This window comes from Suillus discolor (assembly GCF_016758755.1).
Source record: "Suillus discolor strain FC423 chromosome Unknown F5147scaffold_56, whole genome shotgun sequence".
Classification (NCBI taxonomy): domain Eukaryota; kingdom Fungi; phylum Basidiomycota; class Agaricomycetes; order Boletales; family Suillaceae; genus Suillus; species Suillus discolor.
In genome coordinates, this window is record NW_024541303.1 from 149,942 (window position 1) to 174,887 (window position 24,946).

General features: G+C 48.8%; 11 protein-coding genes across 11 annotated transcripts; 5 read left to right on the forward strand and 6 right to left on the reverse strand.

Moving 5' to 3' along the window:
* The first annotated feature begins 722 nt into the window (after window positions 1-722).
* On the forward strand, window positions 723-1,768 carry F5147DRAFT_711332 (uncharacterized protein). The gene is made up of 2 exons (XM_041438316.1): window positions 723-1,328; window positions 1,383-1,768. The coding sequence occupies exons 1-2, from the start codon at window positions 938-940 to the stop codon at window positions 1,544-1,546; spliced, it is 555 nt and encodes a 184-aa protein (XP_041289350.1). The 5' UTR covers window positions 723-937; the 3' UTR covers window positions 1,547-1,768.
* On the reverse strand, window positions 1,769-4,633 carry F5147DRAFT_711336 (glycoside hydrolase family 47 protein). Its single transcript, XM_041438317.1, has 18 exons — window positions 4,484-4,633; window positions 4,340-4,423; window positions 4,160-4,288; window positions 4,089-4,107; window positions 3,834-4,039; window positions 3,492-3,776; window positions 3,386-3,444; window positions 3,263-3,337; window positions 3,193-3,211; window positions 3,112-3,138; window positions 2,949-3,061; window positions 2,695-2,898; window positions 2,547-2,639; window positions 2,449-2,490; window positions 2,204-2,393; window positions 2,092-2,152; window positions 2,018-2,037; window positions 1,769-1,966 (listed from the first exon to the last, which is right to left on the reverse strand). The coding sequence occupies exons 1-18, from the start codon at window positions 4,544-4,546 to the stop codon at window positions 1,916-1,918; spliced, it is 1,740 nt and encodes a 579-aa protein (XP_041289351.1). The 5' UTR covers window positions 4,547-4,633; the 3' UTR covers window positions 1,769-1,915.
* A 154-nt stretch (window positions 4,634-4,787) lies between these two features.
* On the forward strand, window positions 4,788-6,512 carry F5147DRAFT_711343 (Clavaminate synthase-like protein). The gene is made up of 5 exons (XM_041438318.1): window positions 4,788-5,119; window positions 5,173-5,235; window positions 5,289-5,906; window positions 5,962-6,156; window positions 6,207-6,512. Exons 1-5 carry the CDS (start codon window positions 4,973-4,975, stop codon window positions 6,384-6,386), a joined length of 1,203 nt encoding a protein of 400 aa, XP_041289352.1. The 5' UTR covers window positions 4,788-4,972; the 3' UTR covers window positions 6,387-6,512.
* Window positions 6,513-8,801, reverse strand: F5147DRAFT_640449 (uncharacterized protein). The gene is made up of 4 exons (XM_041433029.1): window positions 8,687-8,801; window positions 8,521-8,636; window positions 7,808-8,435; window positions 6,513-7,745 (listed from the first exon to the last, which is right to left on the reverse strand). Exons 2-4 carry the CDS (start codon window positions 8,620-8,622, stop codon window positions 6,967-6,969), a joined length of 1,509 nt encoding a protein of 502 aa, XP_041289353.1. The 5' UTR covers window positions 8,623-8,636; window positions 8,687-8,801; the 3' UTR covers window positions 6,513-6,966.
* Window positions 8,802-14,147: 5,346 nt separating this feature from the next.
* Window positions 14,148-14,745, forward strand: F5147DRAFT_582546 (uncharacterized protein; the record flags this gene model as incomplete). Its single annotated transcript, XM_041431660.1, has 2 exons — window positions 14,148-14,565; window positions 14,618-14,745. 2 exons carry the CDS (start codon window positions 14,148-14,150, stop codon window positions 14,743-14,745), a joined length of 546 nt encoding a protein of 181 aa, XP_041289354.1.
* Window positions 14,746-15,721: 976 nt separating this feature from the next.
* On the reverse strand, window positions 15,722-16,371 carry F5147DRAFT_711361 (uncharacterized protein). The gene is made up of 2 exons (XM_041438319.1): window positions 15,902-16,371; window positions 15,722-15,849 (listed from the first exon to the last, which is right to left on the reverse strand). Exons 1-2 carry the CDS (start codon window positions 16,036-16,038, stop codon window positions 15,792-15,794), a joined length of 195 nt encoding a protein of 64 aa, XP_041289356.1. The 5' UTR covers window positions 16,039-16,371; the 3' UTR covers window positions 15,722-15,791.
* On the reverse strand, window positions 15,722-16,985 carry F5147DRAFT_333117 (Ca2+-binding EF-hand protein). The gene is made up of 3 exons (XM_041429263.1): window positions 16,665-16,985; window positions 16,350-16,497; window positions 15,722-16,138 (listed from the first exon to the last, which is right to left on the reverse strand). Exons 1-3 carry the CDS (start codon window positions 16,921-16,923, stop codon window positions 16,051-16,053), a joined length of 495 nt encoding a protein of 164 aa, XP_041289355.1. The 5' UTR covers window positions 16,924-16,985; the 3' UTR covers window positions 15,722-16,050.
* Window positions 16,986-17,187: 202 nt separating this feature from the next.
* On the forward strand, window positions 17,188-18,110 carry F5147DRAFT_582377 (uncharacterized protein; the record flags this gene model as incomplete). The annotated part of the gene is made up of 2 exons (XM_041431650.1): window positions 17,188-17,550; window positions 17,604-18,110. The coding sequence occupies 2 exons, from the start codon at window positions 17,188-17,190 to the stop codon at window positions 18,108-18,110; spliced, it is 870 nt and encodes a 289-aa protein (XP_041289357.1).
* Window positions 18,111-18,499: 389 nt separating this feature from the next.
* Window positions 18,500-19,605, forward strand: F5147DRAFT_333127 (uncharacterized protein). The gene is made up of 3 exons (XM_041429264.1): window positions 18,500-18,720; window positions 18,781-18,994; window positions 19,058-19,605. The coding sequence occupies exons 1-3, from the start codon at window positions 18,575-18,577 to the stop codon at window positions 19,487-19,489; spliced, it is 792 nt and encodes a 263-aa protein (XP_041289358.1). The 5' UTR covers window positions 18,500-18,574; the 3' UTR covers window positions 19,490-19,605.
* A 115-nt stretch (window positions 19,606-19,720) lies between these two features.
* F5147DRAFT_640466 (uncharacterized protein) lies at window positions 19,721-22,699 on the reverse strand (the record flags this gene model as incomplete). The annotated part of the gene is made up of 4 exons (XM_041433030.1): window positions 22,135-22,699; window positions 21,415-22,075; window positions 21,290-21,347; window positions 19,721-21,242 (listed from the first exon to the last, which is right to left on the reverse strand). Exons 1-4 carry the CDS (start codon window positions 22,474-22,476, stop codon window positions 19,721-19,723), a joined length of 2,583 nt encoding a protein of 860 aa, XP_041289359.1. The 5' UTR covers window positions 22,477-22,699.
* A 1,171-nt stretch (window positions 22,700-23,870) lies between these two features.
* F5147DRAFT_655712 (uncharacterized protein) lies at window positions 23,871-24,803 on the reverse strand (the record flags this gene model as incomplete). The annotated part of the gene is made up of 5 exons (XM_041434005.1): window positions 23,871-23,914; window positions 24,015-24,105; window positions 24,310-24,439; window positions 24,494-24,630; window positions 24,756-24,803. 5 exons carry the CDS (start codon window positions 24,801-24,803, stop codon window positions 23,871-23,873), a joined length of 450 nt encoding a protein of 149 aa, XP_041289360.1.
* Between the last annotated feature and the right edge of the window lie 143 nt (window positions 24,804-24,946).

Sequence of the window (24,946 nt, forward strand, 5' to 3'; positions counted from 1 at the left end):
TCCGTGGCTGATGATGCGGAAAGAAACACGTATGTTGAGGCCCCGGTCTGACCAAAAAATCTTCGCAGGCGTCTGCGAGTACAAGACCGTTCCCGAGAAGACCTGTGCTGGAGAAAAATGGACGAGCCCAGACAGCTGCGTACTATGCGGAGGATGAACGGTGGCACTTTTGAAAGAGATAGGTAATTCGGTGTTGCAGCAACGCCTCAAGTTCTTGTAATGTATACAAGGTTACGAAGCCGATGGCAACAACCATCTGTCATCGTTTGTGCAATAGTAGACAGATATACGATCACCAGATTTTAAAATTTTCCTTGGCCCTCACACGATAATAATTAGCCACGTTTGCTGCAGGAAAATGCCCAATTACAATGTCTAGCTGCAAAAGCTTATGCTGCGACCGCAACATCCTGTAGAGGGACCAGGGTTGACATCAGAAACCGGGTTTGAGAATCTCGAGATGACAAGCTGCCTTTGGGTTCGGAAGAGTTGTGATTGTAGTTGCAGTCCCGAATGAGAACGTTTGTCCAATCGGCAAACTAGATAGACCAGTCATGCGGGAAGAGTAAAATATAACATACAAACTCTATCATAAGCCTGAAATCACATCGCCATGGCTGTGCAGTGTGGATGGCCGCATCTATACACTCACATAAGATTAATCACGTGATACGATATTATCGGAGTTTCCTAATGAATTTCCTATTTTGCGTTATCTTCGTGGAGTGCTGGTCATGACATGCATGACAACGTTCGTCATTGGTAAAAGCCGTGGGCCAATCTCAGCTACTGTTACTTCCGCTTCAAACCAGTAGCCGCGGTTCTGACATATCTTGGCCCTTAAGGATCAAAGGCAATGCTTCTGCCACCGCCGTCACCGTGGGATATCGCTTCCACCTATCTATATAAGTGAGACATTGTCCTTCAACCCTTCTACATGTCTACCACATCCTCCGAGAAATCCCCAGAACAACCGCATGAGACGGTAACCAATCGTCTCACCGAAGTCGGTGCGAAGGACCAGCGTGCCTATGAGCGCGCTAGGCACCAGACCAAGGAGCGGCGGGAGTACGCACAAGTGAAGGAGCGCAAGGAGAGAACGGTTGCTGGAGCGCCAGCACCGGCCCTCAAGGAGGGGCATGTCAGCCGAGCTGCTAAGAAGGCTAGCTTGGAACTCTGGGAAGGCAACGAGCTTGATTCTCGTATCCTCATTGGATCGGGGCGTCCTGTCAATGTCGCACCAGTGCTGAGGAACAAGTCTGGTTTCTCCAAGATGGCACTTGCGGATTTTGTGACGTTCAAGACCAAGAGACGGTCCAAGGCGCAAGGTACAGTGTTGCTACATTTCGTCCGTCATAATTCTGACTCGAAGTTGTGCATAGATGCTGACTTCGAAGTCCTCCCGCCTGTCCGTTCAGTCATTGCTCTTGATGACTTTGGACATGACATTGAGATCAATGAGCCCTGGGAATTCATCTCCCTCGCCCCTGAATCACCCACCTGCAAGGGCCTGTCATACGCTCAGGCTGCTGCTTTGACGCTTTAGATTATGCTATTGTGGTTGATATTTGATCAGTATCACACCACACCACACCACACCACACCCATTATGACTTAGTTCATTCCTAATCCATTCATTACGAACTCACGCTATATCTTCGAGCTACACGTCGTATCGTCTTGGTCCTTGTTATAATTCTACTTAATGGACCAGGCGGTTTATTTAGACTTGGAGTATCAATATAATTGATTGCTATTGGATGCTGCTGTTTCGGGGGCGCCGAAGGTTATCAAGTGCTGAAAATGGTAAAGCCGAAATTGTCCCAGTATGTTTCGATGCAGCTGATAAGCCTATGAAAGCTAGATACACCAGCCTGCTAATAATATTAATCTGACCATGGTACAGCGCGAAGAATTAGGAAAAGCCGGTGCGTATAGTTGGATTAAATACAGGCAGAGGATGCGCCTGTCCAAATATGAGTATATGCGGAATGACAGATGTATGTTTCAGACTTACCTCCGTGTTGAAGACATAGTCTGTGAAACAATGTGATACATGAGCTACGTCTTGTCAATTGAACGGGGACTCACCGTTGAGAGGAAGTACACTTGAATCCGCAAATAGTAGATACAGATACTTTAATGTTTCGCTCTGAGAAAACTGAGTCAGCTATGATCATGTGGGAAGGACGGAGTCACACACCATCAAGAAAGTCTCCATTTTATCGTCATACTCCACGGGAACTTGATCCACGTTTATCACACTCGCATACCCACCTGTTGGGATACGGCAATGCTTTTCGATGGCCTGAAATATCGCCCAGCCGTAATCGCGATACTTGGGATCACCGGTGAGCCTAAAGGCAATGAAAATGGATTCAACAGTTTCCGGGCTGCAGTACAAGTTGATTCCTTTATAAGTGAACGGCGGAACAGAAAAAAACGTACCGGAGGATATATCGGGCATCAAAAGGAGGAGGGGCGTTAGGGCTGGTAATTCACAAGCAAGTCAATGTGCAGTTCGAGTGACAAGTGAGTCAACATACCGCGCGCCTTTGATGTACCAGTCCGCAGGAACCATTGAACCATCCATCCCATCGCCCAGAATACGGAAGTGCGCAATTTCAGGGGCCAGGCCGCTGACCGCCATGTTCAGTGGACATGTAAACACTACCGAAGCACATCAAAACATACGTTTGGGTGTCATGTGTGGCCATACATGTGTCAATGAGTTCCACTCCTGTAAGCCAATCACGTTTGCCTTGGTTGGTGAGTTCGTCGGTTGACGGTGGAATCGAGACATTGTGAGTAAGGGCACCGGACGTCGTGGCACCGAGCATGAGGGAACCGCCAAGGAAGCACACGAGATGATCTTGCTTGGGCGTTAAACGCCATCCGCTATTGATCACGTTAGGGCAATTATCATCGAAGAATGAGATATAGCCAACAGTTCCCCATTTTGAGTCCGCTCTGGGTTAAGTTCAGCGATGTAGAGAAGCTGGCTGGAAAGCCCTCGTTTTACCAGGTGTGTTTGGATACCTGTCATCGCAGTGTCATACATCTAAAACATATAATGAATGATGTATGGACCAGACTGTCAAATACCTATACCTCGCGATATACAAGCTCCGTTTGGTTCTAAGGGAATTATCAGACTTTCCAACGTCGACCTTTCCTGTATACTATACTTACAGTTTGCAAGTATTGTTTCCTGTGACTCAAAGATGAGAGCAGCGTTAAACTTGACATTATGTCAACTCACAGTAGATATTCGTAGTAAGAATCCCCGCGAGATCCGAGTCGGATCGGCGAAGTTTGGTAGCGACCCATTTTCGAGCTGGCATATGAGCTGTATGCTTGGCGATTTTATGAATTCAAGACCTACTCAACAAAGATGGGGACTAGCCCGCTCGTCATTGCACTCGCCCTCAGGACAGCCATTACCTGAGACAATGTAGAATCTAGTGCAGAACCTCAAGTAAAATACTCACATTTTCAGCCTTTTCCCAATACGTATCCTCATCGGTAAGGTACGCCAGATAGCGGAACTCGAGTTGTAATGTTGAAGCTTCGGCCGTACTGATCAACCCACCATTATCCCTATCTGGCACACCTTCTCGAAGCGCCAGATTGATTAGTGATAATGGAAGACCAGACTCTGTCTCAAAAACGGGCAGAATGCGGCTACCGAGCTCCTGAGCCTTCTCGAGAAACACAGGGTCATCCCCAGACAAATGGTATGCCGACAGTAAGCCTCCTAGGACTCTGATTGTTGTCTGATGATCGAAAACACATCAAGTCGCCACTATGCTATGAAAGTATTTTCTACTCACCTCAAAGGTATTGAAATTACCATCCCGTTCGAATGAGAGCTTGTCTGCCACCCATGCCCTTGCACGCTGGTACTCATCCTCCAGCCCCATAATAATGATCGTGTCGATAGAATCTACCACAGTATACCCGATACCCCCCGCTTTAGTTAGATTCGAGCCAGTATGCGCGATCGGATGGTACTCGTCATCACCCATAGCGTCTCTTTCTACTGAAATCAGTTGTTTGACCCGTAACTATATGAACTGCGCTATTACCGTATGCAAGCCACGCATGCTAAGGTCAGGTGTCAGTCCACGAAATGCTGAGAAAATACATGCTTTCGTACTTTGAAGGCCTCTACCACTGCGTCTCGTTTTGCTTCGTCTGCGGTGAAGGTGGGGACATAATGCGTTCGAACTCCTGGTAGATGTCTGGTAGGTGCACCGAGAAGCGGGCTCTTCACTAGAGCCAGAAACTAGCAATGGGTAAGTAGAATCCACCGACTCTGAAAGCATTTTATACAGACATTGTAAAGTGCCAAAGCCAACAGGGCGGCTAATAATATATACACTTTTGGAAATGCTGGGCCGGACTTGGTTTCACTGCCCGTCTGCATGGTTGGTGCCAGTCATTAGCGTATCAGTGACCAGAACAACTGTCAAGTGCGCACATCGTGACCATTTGTGAACTCAGTAGCTGCTTTCTTCCTCTGTCTAACTCCTAGTTCTTCCATGACTGCAAGTGACAAAGTGAACTAAGCAAGCGTGAGCAACTGGTCAACTTCCTTTCGTACTTGCCTAGGCCCGGGGCAAACCGATATTATAGTTCTTAACGGCAACTTGACGGGCGTAGCTGGTCCGCATGCGCCTGCCGTGACGCGCCGCCCGTGACAAGGCTGTGACGAGAAATAACTCTATATATATCCCAATTTGTCCATCTGGACATATCATATTACATAAATCCTTGGTTGCCCAGGCCCTCCCGCAGGTTTGAATGTATACACTCGTCCCTACTTTTGGTCCCGCTCCTAATACTACACGTTCGGCACCGGTTCGGGCCGGCGACATGTTTGTAATGAAGATAAGGCCGGATCAACCATGATTCCAACTCTTTCTGCTCGACTTGACTTTGCATTCTCATATCTGATTTTGAGCACAACATGGCTATCGAACTAGCACCAATCGCCCTCCCCGCCACCGCCAGTCGTACTGATTTTGACCCCGATTTTGGTCGGGAAGTCAAGGGCGTGAAGCCTGGCGAACTAACTCCTGAGCAATTCAAGGAGATCGAGACAGCTTTGTACACTGTAGGTCCCGGATCTTCACCCGGTGTAATGCACTCAACTTATGTGCTTCACAGCATGGAATTCTGCTATTTAGAGATGCTGCACTGACACCGGAACAACAGTATGCTCTAACGAAGGTAGGCGAATATTCATTGACATAGCTTTCAACGCAGTTCTCATGTTCAGATAGGCTTTTGATCCTGAGGCAGAATCATATGGTCATGGCAACAACAAGACGCAGTCAACCAAGAAGTCTATCCTTCATCCAGACCTTAAGACGATTCCCCGGGTGCCTCAAGTCCAACTCATCGGTAACGGGATGGTTTACAACCATGAAGGCCTCGAATCCGCTGCTCTCAAGCACCCCTCGCATACGACCTTCCACAAGACCCGTGTCTCTCCTGAAAACGAGGCCCTGGGTATCACCAGATTCTATCGCTGGCACATAGATGCTGCGCTGTACGATTACAATCCACCTCGTGCGACTACCCTCTATGGCATCACTGTGCCTGGGGGTGATAGGCAGACTGTCAGGTACAGCGACGACGATGATCCATCCGGGGAGATCCTATCTGTGCCTCTCGGGACCACAGCTTTCGTGTCAGGAAAGAAGATGTTTCAGATCTTGCCGCCTGAGTTGAAGAGCCTTGCCGTTCGGACTTCTGTTCGGTACGCACCCCACCCTTACGTCTGGATGGCACCTGCCCGTGCGAAGTCGGATGGTCTAGGAATTGTGAACGAAGGTCTAGAATTGCCGCTGAGCGAACTTCCAGAGTGGGAGCAATCGAAAATTAAAACGCTGCCTATTGTACGTCCTACTTCCATTCCGCGGACATGAGTTTAAAAAAGCTGAGCACGCTTAGCTTTGGAAGAACCCTGTCACAGGCGAACTACACTTCCAAGTGCATCCTTGCGGTGCTCAAGAACTTATCGTGAAACCCTTACCGCTTGGCGCTTCCCGTGAGGGTGCTTTATACCCCGATGGAGAACATATCAAGGACCTTGGGAAGGTTCGCGAACTTCTGCACTCAATGCAGCGGCCCGGTATTGCCCCCGGGGTATTATTTTTGCTTGCTTTTTCTCTATGTGAACTGATATAATTGCTTAGTTGGTGTATCCACACGATTGGAAGGAACGTGATCTCGTCTTGTTCCACAACCGTGGTTTGCTTCACACCGTCGTCGGTGCTTTCAAGCCCGATCAAGTTCGCGCATTCCACCAGTGTAACCTCGCCGCGTCCGATGTTCCCGCTGGCCCTACAGAGCAGGATATCATTGCATGGGCTTGAAGTACGATCACTTGTCTGAAACAGTCACTATTTGATCATTCGCGATCGGAAGCATATATATGCGATACTATGGAACTATACAATATCAATATCACGTTCAATTTGCCTCGATACTCGTGCATATGCATTTATCTCTTGTAATCAATGTACTCATGATGGATTACCTGGTCATCCTGTATCCAAACTATAGCGTTGTCCAAACAATTTGTACTACAACTATCCAGGTATCGCAAGAAGAACATGACCAAGACAGGGCAGGCGATGCGAACCGTACCCGCAATTAGGGCTATAGAGACCAGATAACTAAGTGTGTGAAGCTAAGCAGATCCAGAGGGCATAGAAGAGGAAATCAAGAACTGGTTCAATCGAACGCGGACAAAAACGCGAAGACAAGTTTTAACGACAAAGAGGATAAAGGAATACGAGATCAATATTAAATCAATTTTGTAAACGCAAAGCATCAATGAGAGACAGGCGACATGAAAGACACATACAAGACAACGACCGATGAGAATGGTCAACATATAAGGCAATCAACGTTATCCACGGCGACGATTCATTGGACGAGGATGCGGGAATATCAACAGTTGTCATTGGATTTAGGCTGCGCGGTTGGCGGAGAATGCGGAGTTGACTTGTGGGCTTCGTCAGAACCTTCACGAGACATGGATGAAGGCGAAGGACTGGAAGATGGTCCAGGTCCTGCAGAGACAGGTGTGCTATCTAGGTGTTCATCAGCAGGTGCACTGTTACCGCGTGCCATGTCTTTCCTAGGCACCAGGGGGGCGGAACTGAAAGCGTTGCGAAAGTTGTACATCGAGCGGAGGTCGCTGAGACTGTGTGTTGTCTGACGATGGTGACCTTCATCCTCAGAAACTTCTGTTTCCTCCTGTTCGTGATCTGTCTCCTCAGCCTCCTCACCCATTACAGTCCGGAGGGAGGAGACTGCGATGTTGGTATTGTTCATGAAGCCAGCGGCAGCCGGGCCGTGATAGGAAGATGTTAAAGAGGTAAGCGGAGGAAGAGAGTAGGTGCGTGGAAGAGTAAGAGGAGCGCTTCGGCTCGCCGCTCGTGAAGCAGCAAGACGTGCCGGATGGATCGGTGGGGTGGACGCAGCCGATTTAGTCTTACGTGCTGGGCGGACTGTTCTGCGGGTGCTGCTCGTCTTAGATGAAGAGGCGCGCTGAGCCGCTGCAGAGGGACTGCCGTCATCAGGAGCAGACTCTGCAGTAGTAGCCGGATGTACGGAATCGACGGAGGTCTGAGAAGAATTGTCACCCTTGTGGACACGTAGATGTTGAAGCAAATTATCATTCCGGTTGAAACGTTTGTCGCACGTGGGGTGAGGGCAGTCAAATGCTGATCGTGACGGATATTATTAACAAAGTCCGGAGATGCGATGATGCAACAAAGAGGCTCACGTTTTTCATGTGTATGAATAGATCGGATGTGCCGTTTGAGATGCTCTCCACGGCTGAAGCACTTGCCGCAGTCTTCCACTTTGCAGACATAAACGCGTCCCTTACGTCCCTCAGCTGCTTCTCCTTCTACTGCGGCATCGTCGCCGGCGGTAGGGACGCGGCGACCGCGACTCTTTTTTGTCAGGTTCGGAACGGGAATAGGGGGGGCCGTGCGTATCCTCGGTCCACGACGTTCAGAAGTAAATGAGGAAGAGGAAGCGTCAAGGAAAGTATATTCCCCGGGCATTGGGGTGCCACTGGGTTCGAATGGAGGCGTGACTTCCTTTAACTGAGGGGTATCCTCAACCATTGAACCGGGAGACGATTCCGGGATCAACACGGTAGGTTCCATCTTGAGAAGCTTCGATGGCACGTAAGTTGGGTCTTGATCTGCCTCGACGTCGGTTTCGTCGTCGACTGCTCGCGCGTCGAAGGATCGTTTGAGAGAAGCACTAGATCCTCTATATGGCGTGTCTGGGGGGTCACCTCTGCCGTGCTTTCCCCAACGAACGGTTGGACGACCTGTTGTTTGGGAACGCGTTACTCTTCGAGAATTCGGATTTGAATCGGTTGAAAGATGTAGAGAGTCCTGTAAGGGATTATAATGGAATATAAAGAGTGGCGTTATCCTGGTAAATATTATAACGGAATATAAAGCAAAAAAAGATACTGACCAAATTATTAGGTTGATTAAGGTCTACTAGAGTGTCGTCGTCTGGTAAATGTGTTGATAGAGCTCCGGGAGATTGGTTGAATTGAGATTCAGGGCTTTCCATCGTTTTTGCGACGCCTGATGGGAGAATGAGAACAAGGGGCTTTTCGGAGACGACGACTGCTCACCTCTTCGACAAAGATTTATCCAATGCTGTTAAAGACTAATTCTACGGTATAAAGCAGCGTTGAGCTGTGTTTTCAAACCAACAAAATTTGCTTGCAAACGAACTCTGGCGTAGGGGATTTCGGACAGGGGTCCTTCGTTGTTTTTTTGCCAAACTACCCCGTTCACACGATCGAGCCCTATCCACGTGTTCAACCGTGACGGTCCATGGACCACTCGTATCATAGTCCAGGACCGTCATGATCACTACGGTGCACAGCGGGCGACGCTGTTAACGTCTATACTACATCGTTCTGCGTTAACTCTGCTTTGAGTTCAGTTATCTTCATACTAATACACTGGGAGGGTACTCGATGTTAGCTCCCACTTTTACCAGATTTGCCAATATAGGCATCCTCTGCTCTGCTGCAGGTATATCGGGACCACTACTGCTGGGCACTTGAAGCGCCTGTTGACGCCTCCGCAAGATCCACTCTCTATTTCCTGCCTTGTCTCAGCAGTTGCCGAACTGAAATAATAATTTGCCTTTACCAGTCATGTGGCAGCTACCAGCTTCGTTTGGCACGCCCCTTCGTAGCTTTGGTTTCGGATAATCTTGGCCTAGATTGTATGTTCAAGAATGTACGTATTGTGATGATAATCTTGTTGACGCGACTCAGTCTCAAGGCGATGTATTTATTCCCAATTTCCGCACTCGCGTCTACAACGGGCTGTCCAAGTAAACGACATTGTCGCGATACTTTCCGTTCACTTACCGGTGCTTACTTCCTTGGTTCTTTAAATCGCCGTTTTCCTTGTTTTTTACTATTAATAACGTTCTCATCCATAGCTCCACTGGCCGGATCCAACCTGAACAGCGTGTCTTGGTGTCTACAAATGAACAGTGCCTGTTGGCTTTCGCACATCCGCGGCATCGACTGATGGGATGTGTCAACCTTCCCATGGACGATGGGGCGTCATATGCTACTAAGCACTGAAGCCACAAGACATTAACTCATCTCAAGGCCACAGTGACGTTGCCTGCTTGCCAGTCACTTTTCTCGAATGCGTGCTTCACGATAAGGTTATCTCTTCGAGGCTATGCACGTACACTCGCTAGAATCGTTGTGTATGTTCTCCGCTGTTCCATGTCCACACACTACTAATGTATGCATTTGCTAATGTAGCAATTCACATCGTCGGGACCTGCCGACTGATTGTGAAGTCACGCGCTTCGGCATTGCCCTTATTTCCTCTCCGAGTCAATCCGCACAGTTATTATAGTGTTCCAAAGAACGTGTCGACTTGCCTAATGGCAATACGGCGATTTTGTGTTTTTGGAATATATTGGTAAGTTAAGGGAGCCTATTTACTGTTCGGGCGCTCATGTTACGCTGACTCAACATGAAGCAGGTTTCTGTATTTGGTGATTGTCAAGTATTGCCTTCGCTGCTTTGAAATTCATATCAATAATCAAGATGCAATTGGCTGTAATTGAATTTGAGACCGTCAGGACACGCAGCACACACTGACGGTCACGTCAATTTCGCAATCAATCGGCACCTAAGCTACTTTTTGGATCCAGGGATTATTGCGACATCACCCTTGGATCAGTCACCGCACGGCATACTCATGCTTGCCACTGGCACAAATCCAGCAAGGCTAGCTATTGGATTAGCATGGTTCCCCCGGTCTTCAGTTCTAATTCCATTCGACAATGCTAATTACCTGTCAGCTCGCACAGGTTTCCGCTTAATAATCGTTGGCGCTCCGTCCCAACTATAGCGCCACCACTCTTAGCCTGTTGAATCGGACGTAACTCGGAACTATGTTGGACAAGCGTTAGACAGCTGCGGTGCTTGTAGACCGCGCAGATGAATCATCCCATCCGCAGACAAGGTCAGGGTCGTCTATTACTGATCTTTGGTGTATTAAAATGAAAGTTGCCGACTGTCGCTCCAGATCAAGTTGTATGCTCATTCGAATTTTAATTAATTTTATGGCTATCTGATGGGGCCTTGTCCACTTACGTCCCGTGCCCACTCGCTCCCGCCAGTATGGCTAGTCAGAAAATGATTTGCCGAATTTAGCTATCTGGCGGGCATTTCCATAACGCCCCTGCTCTATGGAGATAGAACAGGCGCTTTAGATTCGAGTACCAACCGCAAAAAGGAAGGTTGAGCGGCATTGTTGATTCTTGGCAAGTCTCTATCCAGGATCACAATGGCGTGCACACGCCTGCCAACCGACCTCTTCATAAATGAAACCATCGATTAAAAACGATATGCGGCGCGATACGAATGTGATTCCCAGGGATGTAGTCGTTCATGTCAAGTGCCATGAATAGATTCTGGCCTAATTTCCCGTAGAAGCCAATAAATAGATGATACACACCGCAATCAGGGTGGCTGGGGTGATTGAGAAGTGCGTGATTGGAAAGGGATGGCGAGGTCTACGGCAACGCAGTATGAATTTAGAAGGTAAGTAGCACGGTTGGTGTGGGGACCTGCGGGAGTGGATTTCCGATCCATAGATATGAAAGTGCGAGGTGAAACTCTCAGGGAGCTTCTCGAGGAATTCTTGATTTACGTCGCTTTGCCACCCCTGGCGCGACTGACATGCGGTGACAGGATGGAGCGGAAGCCTTTCCTGGGTAACGGACTGATTAGCTACCGTAAAGAGGTTTTATGCTGCAGGGAGGAGTAAAATATCAGGCTGCAGGGAGCCGAGTGCCTCGCGTTAGGAAATGAGTGGTGTAGACGACAGATAGATCAAAGAAGGTAGCTTAGGCACAACTATGTACCTAAACTAACGATATCTCTGTGAGTATAGAAGGCAGCTCACGAGATCCCTACCTGTGCAAAATAAAGCACGAAGAATACTCTGACGTAGAGATGCTCTTCGAGAGGGCTAAAAGGGTAGAGCATCCGTGTGATTTGCAAACCCGTTACGATGATGATAACGTAGATGAACGTTCACGGCTTGAGATCAGCTGCTGTTAGATCGGAGCTTCCGCACAAACCTTAGATCAGGCTCTAGCCTGAGATGGTACTAGCTGCTGCCTGCCGGTGCTTGAGAACCATAGCTCTCCAAAAGAGCAAAGATTGTCGAAAAGTGTTCAGTAGCCTCGTGCTATGACCACCGAGCATGACTCGGATAATGTGGCTATACCTTTCAATTGAAAAGGACCTCGTCCAGAGGATAGCCATTAAGGAAAGCTGGTACCGAAAGATCCCCATCGAAGAACTGGCAATCCGGCAAAGTAGGATCAACAATAGTACACAGGTAAGGCTTCTCTATGATCGCAAATGAGTTTCGCTAAATCGTTCTCTTGACTCCGTATCACTACCAGGTTCGTCGGCGGTGCAAGGTTTCTTTATGCTGTACTAGTGGCACTAAGGTTGCAGTACTAGATTCTCGGTTTATCATCTGCTCTCGTTTCGTAGGCTGTCCCTCCTTCACCTTCAAGTTCATCGCCGCTCAGAACTGCGGTACTCATTGGCAGAAGTTGACACTTTTATTGTCCTCCATCGCTTCTTCTAACAAAAACATCAATTTGACGAACACTCACGATTTTTGAACACGACGTGACTCATTTGAAGAGCAGTGCACTCTGGCAGCAATTTGCTCCACAGCCCTCGATCGCATTTCCATACAACTTTCTAGGCCTCGGTGTCCCGCCGTCGACCAACGCGCTCCCCGCGATTGTTCCATTCTCAGATCTTTTTCCCCCTCAATTGTAAATTACATTCACAGCCACACGATCACATCCGCTTAAGGTACCTGAACGCGACCGCTTGCCTTGTGCGCGAACCTGGTGATTGTCCTTGGTATGACCAATAATTTCCAACTCAAATCAATTCCCTTATTTTAGTGTTCTCAGATAAATCTGGGCTTATATTCACTCCAGACAAGGCAAGACCGTATTACAACTCTGTCCTTAAAATCAAATGGACTCGAATATTCGTCCCTCTTATTTCGACTCTGCTCCTTATCCTTTCCCCCATCAGCCAGGCCCACGACAACAGTCTGGACGTTCGGCGGCTGTCAACATGACAAGCTCCCCGTATTTCGCTCGCACGCATTCACATTCTAGTTCCAGTCCTAGTCTTGGCCATTTCTCCCCCTCTATTCGTTTCAATTCATACTACTCTCTCGCACAGCAGTCGCCATTTCCCCAGCCACTCCCAGACTATAGCCCATTCCCGTCGGACAGTTCAGCCGCTTCCGCTGAATCTCCGCTCTCTTCATCCTCGGCCAACGAGAGCCCGCTTCCCGAACCTCCCATCGATTCGATGGAGAACGACACATCGCATGTTGTTGGTGATGATTATTATCCCTACATCATGACCGATGACCTGGTCGCTACTGGATACTTGTTCCCGCACGCTCCACGGGCATTCCTATCGGGGTATGTCGCCGAGAACCCAGAGATGTATAAGCAGCCTGTCGCAGCGCCGCTGCCCATGCCCTTGTCAGTCGCAATGGGGTATTCTTATTCACCTGAAGCGAAGAAATTTCAACCGTTGTGTCCTCCACCGCAGCAGGAAACGGATCCTCAGCAATACAGCAACTCCTTGTATGGTTCTCCTCCTACCCCTGCAGTTCATCTCACCCATCCTGCGGGGAGCGATGCACACTCTTATCCACAGGATTTTGATGCTGCATACCAGCCGCAGGCGGCCACAAGCTCTTATCATGCTTTCCCGGCTTCGGTTCCTCCAGCTTCGCATGCCTGTTACCAGCAGCCTCGTCAGAACATCAAAGTAGAAAGCATTCCCGACCTTGTAGCTTCTTATAGCCCACCAGCTGATATCTCCAACTCGCCCACCAGCTTGACAATCTATGATGGTCTTTTTGAGACAGGTGCGTACTCGTCGAATGTTTGGACCCTTGTACCTGACGTCCTCAGCATCAGGCTCACCCCCAATTGGGCAGCACAACACTGGTATATCGGAACTGGTAATGCGCTATATACCAAGCCAAAGCAATTCGTTGTCATCGATGAGCATGCCTGTACTGCCTGCGCCTGTTCCGCGACAAGCGTATCTTGGATCATCCATTGTCAGCGATTGTGAGCGCACGTGCCAGGAACAGGAACAGCAACGACAGGCTTTGAGAGTTCAGACACAGGGTTTACAGGAGCAGAGAACTGTGCGACCTGCAGAGGTATCACCCGTGATGGGGTTCACGGATCTACCGGAACCTGAGGATGAGGATGCTGAAGGCGAGCCAGACATTGCAGCTTTTAATCACCATGGGTCCAGCTCCAATGGTGGACATAGTTCAGGGAAGCGTCACTTCATGCCACAGGGCTTCATGCAACAGTCTGGTGAGACTTTCCTTGTCGAAAGAGACGATGATTTCAGTTTGGACGACGAAGAAGACGCCGACGGTGTTGATGAGGTTGGCCTTGACAACGACGATGATTACGGCGCGGAAGAAGTACAGGATGACGATGGAGACGGCGACTTCGTACCCCACATGCGAACAACGTCAAAGAACACGCGAAGCTTACGTTCTCGATCTTTTTCCGGCAGGAATTCGGCGCGGTACCATCCCTACGGCTCAGGACTCCCACAGCCTGCACCAAAGCGTGCTGCGAAGTCACCTCTTATTGCTGCCTCCACTTTGACGCCAGGCTCGACATCTCAGGTAGGAAAGTCTCGCAAGAACGCACGGTCCCTCCCTGTTCCCGTTCCAGTCCCTAACCTCACGAAAAAGTCGAGGGGTCGTCGCGTGCCGACTGTGAATAATGCCGGCGGCAGCGGTCGGGCCCGAGGTTATAGTGACCCCCTCGGAAGTCGGATCTATTTGTGTGACATTAGCGGTTGTGGCAAGTGTTTCGCAAGAGGAGAGCACCTGAAACGACACATCAGGAGCATCCACACCAATGAAAAGCGTAAGTCAAATTTTTCTACCGTCTATTCCCTCGTTCTTATCAACAACGGCAGCGCATAGATGTCCATACCCTGGTTGTGGAAAGGAGTTCAGTCGGCACGATAACCTAGGCCAGCACATGAAAGTCCATAAGGATCTTCCCAAGTTGATGGAGAGGATGGGTATGGTGGATGACATTTAATTGCATCCACCGTGATTTCGACAACGGCTTCAGGTTTGTCGTTGGTTCGGAATCCCGGACGCGCAGGACTTACGCGTTCTCCGTATATTCTTCTGCGGTGTAGTCGGCTTTTCGCCAGGTCTAGCCATTGCGTCATTGTTCTTCGACCCACCCTTTCTCTTTCTCTTTCTCGCTCTACGACTCTTTTTCCATCTCTCGATCCCGGCTCATCTCCTGCACCCGAAATTCATTTGACGACCCTCATTTTCTTTTTCCTTCCATGTTTGCATTGACCGGCTCCATGTCACAATGCGTCCTCATTGCCGCACGTCGTCCTGGTTAGCTTATGTCTGTCATTCGCTTCTCTGTCATGTCATCGCCACTTTCAAAGCACCTACATTCTCGTGACTCTCGCCCCGCTCCTTCGCATCATCTCCATGTCGACGGCTAGTATGTCGCCATCGTCGCCACACGCTCTCGCCTCTCAGTTACCCGGAGCTCTTGTTCTATCCGTAGAGCAGTCTTTTTTCGCCACAGAGAACTGCGCCCACTATGCCGCCGATTACATGCAATCCTCGACGAACGTTTTCTTGACATCTGCCACGAAAATTCAATGCCCCATGCCAATCCTATTGTATCTTATCCCTGCATCCCATCGTCACGTTGTATCCTTATCACTCATCGCTTGCACTATCATGGACAGAATTTTTATTTACCTCTCATCATTCTCAGTCGTATCCTAACGCCAGTCTGCGTATGTAGCCATACGTTATGGTTGTAAAGTATTTTACTAGGGTGTTTATTTTGGGGATTTGTTTTACGGGTTTTATTATTTTCGTAGTCTTCTTTGGGGAATTATAGGGCCCTATGATCAAGGCTATGTAGCCACGAGTGGACAATAAATGCATGTGTTTTTATGTGCCATCAATTCAAGCTGCGCCGTCCGGCAGCCTGTTAGCTTCTTCTCCTTGGCGTCTCTCAAGCTTTACGGCTCCCGATCGTGGTTCGCAGTGGGGACCAGGGCCGCGTCACAAGGATTCATAGAGTAGACATAACTCAGCGGCGTATTACATATCAACCGGTAGCTGTAGAATTACACGAGGGATTCTAATGAACATAGCACAGCTGTTTATATTACGAATAAGAGGGCGCCTTTCTTGGTTAGAAAATGACTCACAGGACGAAATTCGTGAATGTTCCAGACAGAGAACGATCGCAATATATTACTAAACAATTGGGAGTTAATAGATAATAACCAGCCAGAGCCGGTATAACAGTATACAACTCGAGAAAATAGGAAGAGATGACAACCATCAGGGAAGAGAGCTATGCATCATCTGTCATGATGGCGAAAAACTCTTGTTCGTTAATCTCTCCATCCTGGTCGAGGTCAAATTCATCTATCATCGCTTGCCTGCGAAATGGAAGAACAAGGGGTGAGCAAATTTGGAACACCACGAACGAAAAAAATCAGTCACTGCCAAACGGCGGTGAAGAAAAAGCGGAAATGCAAAAGAAGGGAGCCGATGCAGTAACGAGCACGAAAAAGGGTTACTGGGACGAAGTGCCTACGTGCCTCTCGCAGACCTTGCACCCCAAAACGAGAATGAATGGAATTTACTCACAATTCATCATCTTCCAATCGGTCACCGATCTCTTTTGCAACACGTCGAAGATTCCGTAGACTAATTTTTCCTGTGTTGTCATCATCGAACAATTGGAAGGCTCGGCGGATTTCATCCATCGGATCTCGCGCCAGGATCCGTTCGCTCACTAGGAAAACAACGTTAGCAAAAAGGGCGCGCAATCACGAGAGAAGGCGCTGTAGGCGTGAGATATCCGATTTTATGGAGATCCAATCATGTAAACACGAGACGCGTGTTGGGGATCTGGCGCGGACTCATCGCTTGAGTAGAATTAATGGAGCTGAACTACTCAACTGATTTTTGCAAAATCCTCAAAGTCAATTAGACCATGACCGCTCTTGTCATGGTCTCGTAGTATCTTCAATACCTCTGCTTTCTTCATGTCAAAGCCGAGGGCGCGCATCGCGACCTTGAGCTCGTGATAATCCAGCGAGCCATCCTTGTCCGTGTCGAACAATTCAAAGGCCTCTTTTATCTCTTGTTTTTGTTCATCGGTAAGCTCGGGACGTGCGTGCGTGCGTCTCTTGGCTTTTTGCGCGGAAGCAGAATACATGGCGAGCGGATTGAGTGTGACGTTCAGCTCAAACAATTTAGTGGTGGCGGAATTGACGTCTGTTTGACGCCGACGCGTCTGGGACCCCTTGCACCACTACTATAAATGTCAGTGCGATTCGTCGCGTCTGAGTCGAGTCAGTCAATCTTTTGTCGTTCTTCGAGAACCATCGGGAGTTATCACGACGACAGAGTCACTATAAGTTCTTGAGGCACTGCTAACACGCCTATAACAACTCAGATTTCCAGTAGAGCTATCCAGAAGATGGCTTACTGTTCTCGCTGTAACCGCTCTTTCAACTCCTGGCCTGCTTACCACCAGCATCTCGCCGACTCCCCCAATCACTGGGAATGCTTTCGTTGTCAACAGGACTTTGAGTCTCGGCTGGGACTTAAAGAACATTACGTTCAGAGCCCCCGCCATCACTACTGCCAGTATTGCAACATCCATTTCGACACCTCATCGGAGCTACAGGATCATTACGAATACGAGCACGCTTACTGTAGCTCTTGTCACAAAGTCTTCAAGAACGAATTAGGCTTGCACGAGCATAACCGGCAGAGTCACGCCGACGTGTATTGTGTTCTGTGCAAAAAACTCTTCCAGACTCCGAGCAACCTTCAGTCTGTAAGTTTTACTCCATTCTTGGACCTGCACAAAACCTGACCTAGACAAACTAGCATTTGAACTCTAGTACACATCGCCCTAAAGACACTATCTGCCCCTTCAACGGATGTGGCTTGGGGTTCATCAACAAGTCTGCACTCATTCTCCATCTTGAATCCGGCTCATGCCGATCAGGCGTCAACCGACGCGTCGTTGACAACTGGGTCCGCGCGAATGATCGCTCCAACGTGATTACCAACCCAGCGCGGCTCATCACTGCTGGCGAACGTGCCAACGTTAAGTTTATCGCCACAGAGCAGTCGTGGAACGGGCAGGCCTATGAATGTGTTCTTTGTCACACGGAGTTCCGGGCGTTGATGGACTTGAACCGTCACTTGGATAGCCCTCGCCACCAGGAGAAGGTCTATCGGTGCCCTCTCGATACCTGCCGGAAGCATTTCGTCTCCCTTAGTGCGTTGTGCCAGCACATTGAGAGTGAGCGTTGCGGTGTGATGAAGTTCAGGGCAGTCCGAGACGTCATGGACAATCTCCTCAGCGGCGTCGCCCGCATCACATTGTAACATGGTAAGTTCTACATGACCATTGAAGGTCTACAGGCTATAACCGGATACTTCGTATCTAGCCCTCGTGTTGTCTGCGTTCCTTCACATGCCATATCCACATGGTTTCGTCACAGATAATCACTTTCTATTCTTCTACTATACATTTTTCATTTTTCAACCGGCATTACCGCCTTACCTATTGCAAATCACTATCTGCGTACCTTAACATCCTTTTTGATAAACCAATTATGATAGTTTTTGCCTGGTCTGGCCAAAGCAGGTTTCTTGGTCTCCCTCAGTTGTACATGGTAGTCATACCTTACATACGTCCTTATTTTCCGCGTTTCAATTGCGCCGTATTGTGAATCAAATCGAAGTTGATAAGTGGTCTCGTAATCCCGTCTCTGACTCCATCCTCACTGTGCAAGCGGAGGCAAATACTTTAAATGGGACCGCAATCATCCAACCAGCGTGAATTGTAAATGTTTGCTCTCATGCTTCACCCCTTCATAACCCTGCCCCTTATTCTGTTCATTTGCGAGGAAGTCATTGCAAACACGGAAATTATCAACTTCCTTGCCGCTGAGGAAAGCAATGTCGACTTCTCGTCTACCACGGTTGACAGTTGGTAAGTTCGAACACGATGCTTGGAGCAGCTCCTGGTGTCTTGACGCAGTCCTGCGTGCAGGCCAGTTTTGAATTACAAAAATAATCAGGGGTATTGGAACGTAGATCCCCCTCTACTCGACACGCCTTTGCAGCAGGTATGCGAGTCAGAGAAAGGCATTGATCCGGCGAACCCCTTCTCATGCCATCATGAGCTCTGGGTAGCGCTAGATCTCGATGATGAAAACTGGATGTCCTATTCAAAGTTTACGCTACGTCTATCCTGGCCTGCTTCCGTACGTCGCACGCTTTTTCATTCCAATCCCAAATCCCCAATTCACAGTGCGTCGCTATTACAGTCCCCCGCGGATTTTTTGCTTGAAATCCACAGTCCTCAGGCGATCTTGACCCGTTTGTCTAGACTACCGCACCAGTCAGCGATAGACGATGCTTCCATCACTACGCCGCATTTATCGCGCACGGGTTTATCCACTACTCGCCTCAAGTACGCCAGGATACGAGTCGTTGATACTGGCATACGCACACCCACACGCACACCTGATCTCCCTGTTTCGGCTGCTCGACCGATATCATTCATTCTCGTTCTCGAACAACTCTATCTTGGCGTTATACCGGCTTCTCTCGTTCCTGCTGCGTGTTTCCTTATCCCCGTTCTGGCCTGTGCGGCTCTAGCCACACCGTGGATACTTGGTTATCTCGATCATTTCATAAAGGAGGCTAGACAGGAATTGCGCGATTTTAGCACAGTTGAAGAAAAGAAGGAACACTGAGATGTGTTAGTCGTGCGGTATACATGCATTTTTCTCGATGCTGTGGCGTTTCATCTTAACCGTGGGCGATCCAGCACTCGTGATACAAACACTGTCATTTTACGCGCGTCAAAGAGAATCCATTTCATATACTAATAGATCGAGTTAACATCTCGGTAGACTACGGCGTGTGCCTGACCAAGAAATACACCGTCTCTCCATCAAAACCAAGACTCCGCCACAGGTGTGATATCAAGCAACGCTCTCCAATTCAACAAGATGAACGGCTGCAAACCACGCAAGGATGATTTCCACTCGTGGGCCGTGCAGCGGTATGTTGAAATTTAACGGCTTCTTTTTGTTCCCAGCTTTGACTTTCTCCGCTGCTGCCTTCTCAGCACGTTCCTTTTGCCTTGCAGCTACAGGAACAAGCAAAATTCTGGCACAATCCAATGCCTCTAGAAGATCCTCACGACTCCCACTGAATGTACTAGAAGGGGTATTCCGTCCGTTGGTGGGCAATGAGGAACCCGACGGGATTTGGCTTGTATTTGAAAAAGATGTGAAAGCAGAATAGAATTCTGCGTCTGCAGAAGACGTGGACATAGTATCGGTCGAAGACATCGGCGGTGAAGGGGGCGGTGGAGGCTCAATTACAAGCCGGTTTGTCGCCTTCTTACCCTGTATGTATGAATGAGGTTGTACACCGGGCATCCACCCACTAGCAAGGCGTTCGAGGACCTCGATAAACTCGGCTTGAGCCATCGAACGTGGAGGTAGAAACACAGGGTATCCCTCCAGCCCGTCTACAACAACTGCAGTCCGCGAGAAAGTGGCAAGGAGAGTGGGTAACTCGGCGAGCATAAGTTGGCAAATAAGGATACTGAAGTGGGACTCTACGAGTAAGGGATGATAGGTGGTGAACATTGGCGGGAGGATGGAGTCGACGTGTGCGAGGCCATTGGCGGTTGAAGTATGAATATTTGGGCGCACCAGCTCGGTTAAAAGGAAGGCAACCTCCACCCTTTTAGCCAGATCTGCTTGCATTGGCGCAGGACCTTCTAGAGTGTCAAAATGAGAGAGGAAGCGTTCATGATCACGCAAGCTCTTCTTCAGGAGGGAGTGAATATTTTCACGAAACCCGTCGTCTGCCAGAACTTGCCGGTACGCCTGGGCTTTTGGGCCATCACTGCGTCCCAGCGGTCCGTCAGGATTCCCCATCTCGACTCCCCCGTAGCGGCCATTAGAGAGGTAGCAAAGGCGCATCTCAGCTCCATCAAGGGATGAATTGACCTTGCTGACCCCTTCGAGCCGCAATACTGCAGATTCAATGAGGTACACGGCATGCTGCAAATACGCTGCCCCCCTCAAAAATAATAACTGTGGTTCGATAGGGTCTGGCGCGTCTGGCAAAACCGAAGGATGTAAGAGTAATGGCTCCCCATTAATTCCTTCGATATTAGTCCCATTCGCAGCGGCACTAGTACCACTAGGGGGAGCCTGTCCGTGAAGTTTATTGGAGCTCTTTTTCTTTTTAGTAGCTTTCCCTCGAAGCTCGCGGGAAGAAATTAAATCTTGGTGTGCGGTACGCGCTTTTCTCGCCGCACGGGACTCTCGTAGGGCATGAGTAAAGTCTTTCGTCGCCAAAGAATACTCGTCGCGGAAACAGTGAACTATTCCACGCGTCCGATGATATTCCAGGCGCTGAGGATAAGCTGCAATCAATTCATCAAGCACTTGCGTTGATGTGGAGTCCGCAAGTTGCCTGTTAGAACTGAATTTAAAAAGTCAGGCAAAGAATTATATACGCGTTGCACGAACCGGGAGGGGATTTTTTCATGGAAGAAATGAACATATCGTGCATCAGCGTCGTTAGGATCTGCGTGTGAGTCGCATCATTAGCGCTGCGCCCCAATGAAAAAATTGATGGGGCCTCCTGAACATACCATACTTGAGAACTTTCTCAGCGATATCATCAAATACACTTCCTCCTTGCATCACCATGACGCTACTGGCAATTTCATCCGCCTTATAAGCGGCCGCAAGCTTCTGAACAGCAAGGGCTCTAAGCCTATGTATGCGCATTGCGCTCATAGCGACATTCCTGCCACCGCCGATGTTATTGGAGCCGTCAAAGCCCAGCCCTTGAGCCCCAGCCCAGGGATTATTAAGTGGTGTACGTATAGAGCCAGAAGCAACAGCCGAGAGACCAGAGGATGCGCGTACGGAAAGTTCAGAAGCCTCATCGATGAGCCTCCGAATCGCTGCAACGTTCCGAAAAACGCCAGGGTCAATGGGTGGCGGAGTAGCTTTACCCGGGGGAGGCAGGGGAAACGCAACTGACTGTGAGGTCGGAATATACGGCGTTGGTAGTGTGGTCAAAGTGTTGCCTGGTGATTCCGGAGGAGTATTATCCTTGAGTGAATACAATATGCGGTCGCGGTCGCGAGGACGTGGCGCCGGTCGTGACTGGATGTTTCCGAGTGAAGTCTGGGACGAATAAGTAAGAGCAGGTAGCTGCGTTTCCGACGAAGACAGGGTGGCAGGGTCAAGATTGAGGACAAGCAACGATTCCAGCAATTCCAATGGAAGTTGCAGCCACGGGCCCTGGTATAGTACGCGAAGGATCAGTTCCGCAGCCTCAAAGAGATAGACAGCACAGTTACGTGGTAAGAGCTGATATATTTCCAATGCTTGTTTCTACTAATGCAAAGCACGGAAGCACGCTCGAAGTCAGGTGAAGGGGATGCCCGTGATTTTGCCGGAGGATCAATAGCTTCACGAGTCTTTGGCTTCTTTGATTTTTTCTTCTTCTTTTTCTTTTGGCTCGCCTCCGAAGGTAAAAGGTCGCATGTGGATGAAAGTCCAGTCGAGGAATTAGTAGTAGCCGAGGACGTTATGACCTGGGTAATGAACTCTATGGACTCGACTTGCACGCCATGTAGCAATGTGGTATCGTCCTGGGAAATAAAATCCATTTCCGACGACAAAGGGCCCTGCTTCGACATCGTCTGCGACGGTCAGGATGAACTTGGAAACTAGATGGAACAAGTAGCCTGTCGCTAGTCAGCTCTCTTTTCACCAACTTGATCAAGAATTAGGAATTCTTTCTTTGGATAATATTTCTCACGGTCTTGATCAACTACGTTCACTTGGTACTTGCGATTTGCTCATTGAATACAAGCTTAAACGCTTGCGCTTATTCCCTGCATCATGCACTCAACAGTGGGCCAAGATAGATACACAGAAACGTCTCCGACTTCAAGCTTCAGCTTCAAAATTACATCATCTCAGACAAATCTCACATGCAGTTCGCGTATTCGACATGTAAACAATCCTTCGAAAGGTTAAGTTGGCGTGTAGGAATGATTGTCGACTTTGTTCGACTTCTAGAAACAAACGATCCCACTTCCTTCTGTCCCGATCCCACAGAATCTCGCGAATCTCACCAATAGATTCATGGCGGTGTGAAGGCACGAATCAACTGGTTGACCCTCGATCAGGCATTTTTTCCACCTGTAACTATCGGGCGTCCTTCTTCATGCTTGGTCTTGAATAAGACTGCGAGAGTTTGACAGGGAATGGAATGATAAGGGTCAGGACGAGACATGGAGAAACTTCAGTGGACTTTGGTAGCTAGATGAAGTATGCGAGAAGTGTTAAATACTGAGGGGAATCAATTGACTGGCTCCAGGCTCTACGAAAGTTACATGGAATTCTTATAAACAGGGACAGGTATCAAAGCGTGGGGCGACGTGAAGGATGGGCAAAACAGAAAGGAGGATCGAGCTAGATATAAGAGAGGAAGGGTGAATTTGTGAAAGGACACCGAAACGAGAAGCGGTGCATACGATCATTCAAGTGATGAGTTCGTCCAACGGTCACGGTGAATGCGAAGCGTTCCTTACATTCTTGCATCCCAACAGAGACGTCGCCAGCCGCGGCTCGCGTCTGCTGGCAGTGCTCTCGTAGGGGACTACGTACGTATATAGAGCCCCACGTGTAGTTGTGTATCTCCCTCTTGAAGTTAAGTCTCTTTTTGAAACGTACTAGGCTCAGGGAGTCGTCGGGTAGGATAGGCGTCGCCAGTGAAGTAATGACATAATAAACCAGGATCGCTAAACTGATGAGCGCCAAAAGATTGTGAATGGTCTGTTAAGCCCTCGTGGACATGCAACAGTCCTAAGGCCTAAACAATAAACCTCAGCAGCCTTTTGTTTAAAACTCTTCCAGAGAGCACCTAGATCAAGAGTAGCTTCGCATAAATGGGATCCTAATTTGGTATATTACGTGATGGTCGAAGTACGTTGAACAATTGAATTGAGCACGCCTGTCGCGTAAACATTCTGGCTTTATTTTGTGTGCCGAGTACGCGGCTCCAACTCACCGGAAGCTCTGAAGGTCACCGCTTGTTATCGAAGAGATAGAAGGCATTATCCCCTTCCGCTATACACGGAAAATTGTTGCTCATAACAGGTTTCAAGATAACAAAAAGTCACGTTCTCGAGCGCGGGTTCAGCTTGTGATTTCTGGCTGCGACTCTTACTGGATTCGCCCCTGCCAGTGAGCTTCGGATTCGCCCTGCTGTCGGTTTTTTCTTGATAGTCGTCGTCGTAATCGGAGTCCCGGCTACACATCTGCCCAGCTGATTATGACACGGAGCGCCCTTCCTCGGCGAGAGGGCCTTGATCAACCGGGTCCTGTAAAAATGTCGAACGTAAAGATGGGGAATTGAGCGGCTTCCGCAAGCTACGGCACTCGCATGACATCAGTTTTGAGGCTTTGACAGGTCCATGCATTATGCCCCTGAGGGCTTGAGGCATGTTAGAACAAAGCCTTACCTTATGGTCCTCTGCGTTGGCGAGCTTTTCCTTGGTTTTGGTTTTGACATGACCATCTTGCGCCAGATACTTGGCTATGATTATAACCGTGTAGGCATCAATTCCGTGGCGTCTCACGCCCGAACCTCGTCTCGCATGTGATTCGGTCAAGCTCACGGATTGGGAAACCGGGATACCAACATACCTCTTCCTATACTTCTCTGGGTCCATGTCCGAGTTCTTCTTCAGGTTATCCACTATCTTAGCACCGCTCACGAGACCTACATTTGTTCCTGCTTGATAGCTCTTATCCGAGTCAACCAGTTCCTCAACACTCTTATTCTTTGAACCTGGTAATCATGTTTGCTTTGTAAATGTTCATGAATGAAGCAGCAACCCTTGGGTGGTAGGATGAGTCCAATGAGTTTCACGGTAACCGGTTTCAATCCGGTTTAGTGTGGTGCAACCTTCTCTGTGCCCACGCTCTCGCCACTACTTCGCTTTATCTCAGTCATATCTTATCTAAGACACGCAGGTTGCATCGTGCCCATTTACTCTCGTATTTATGATAAGCACTTATAACCTAATAATTACAGTTTTTTTTATTCCTGACCTATAAGAAGGCCACAGTTCCACTCCCAGTAGCCTATCAGCCTCA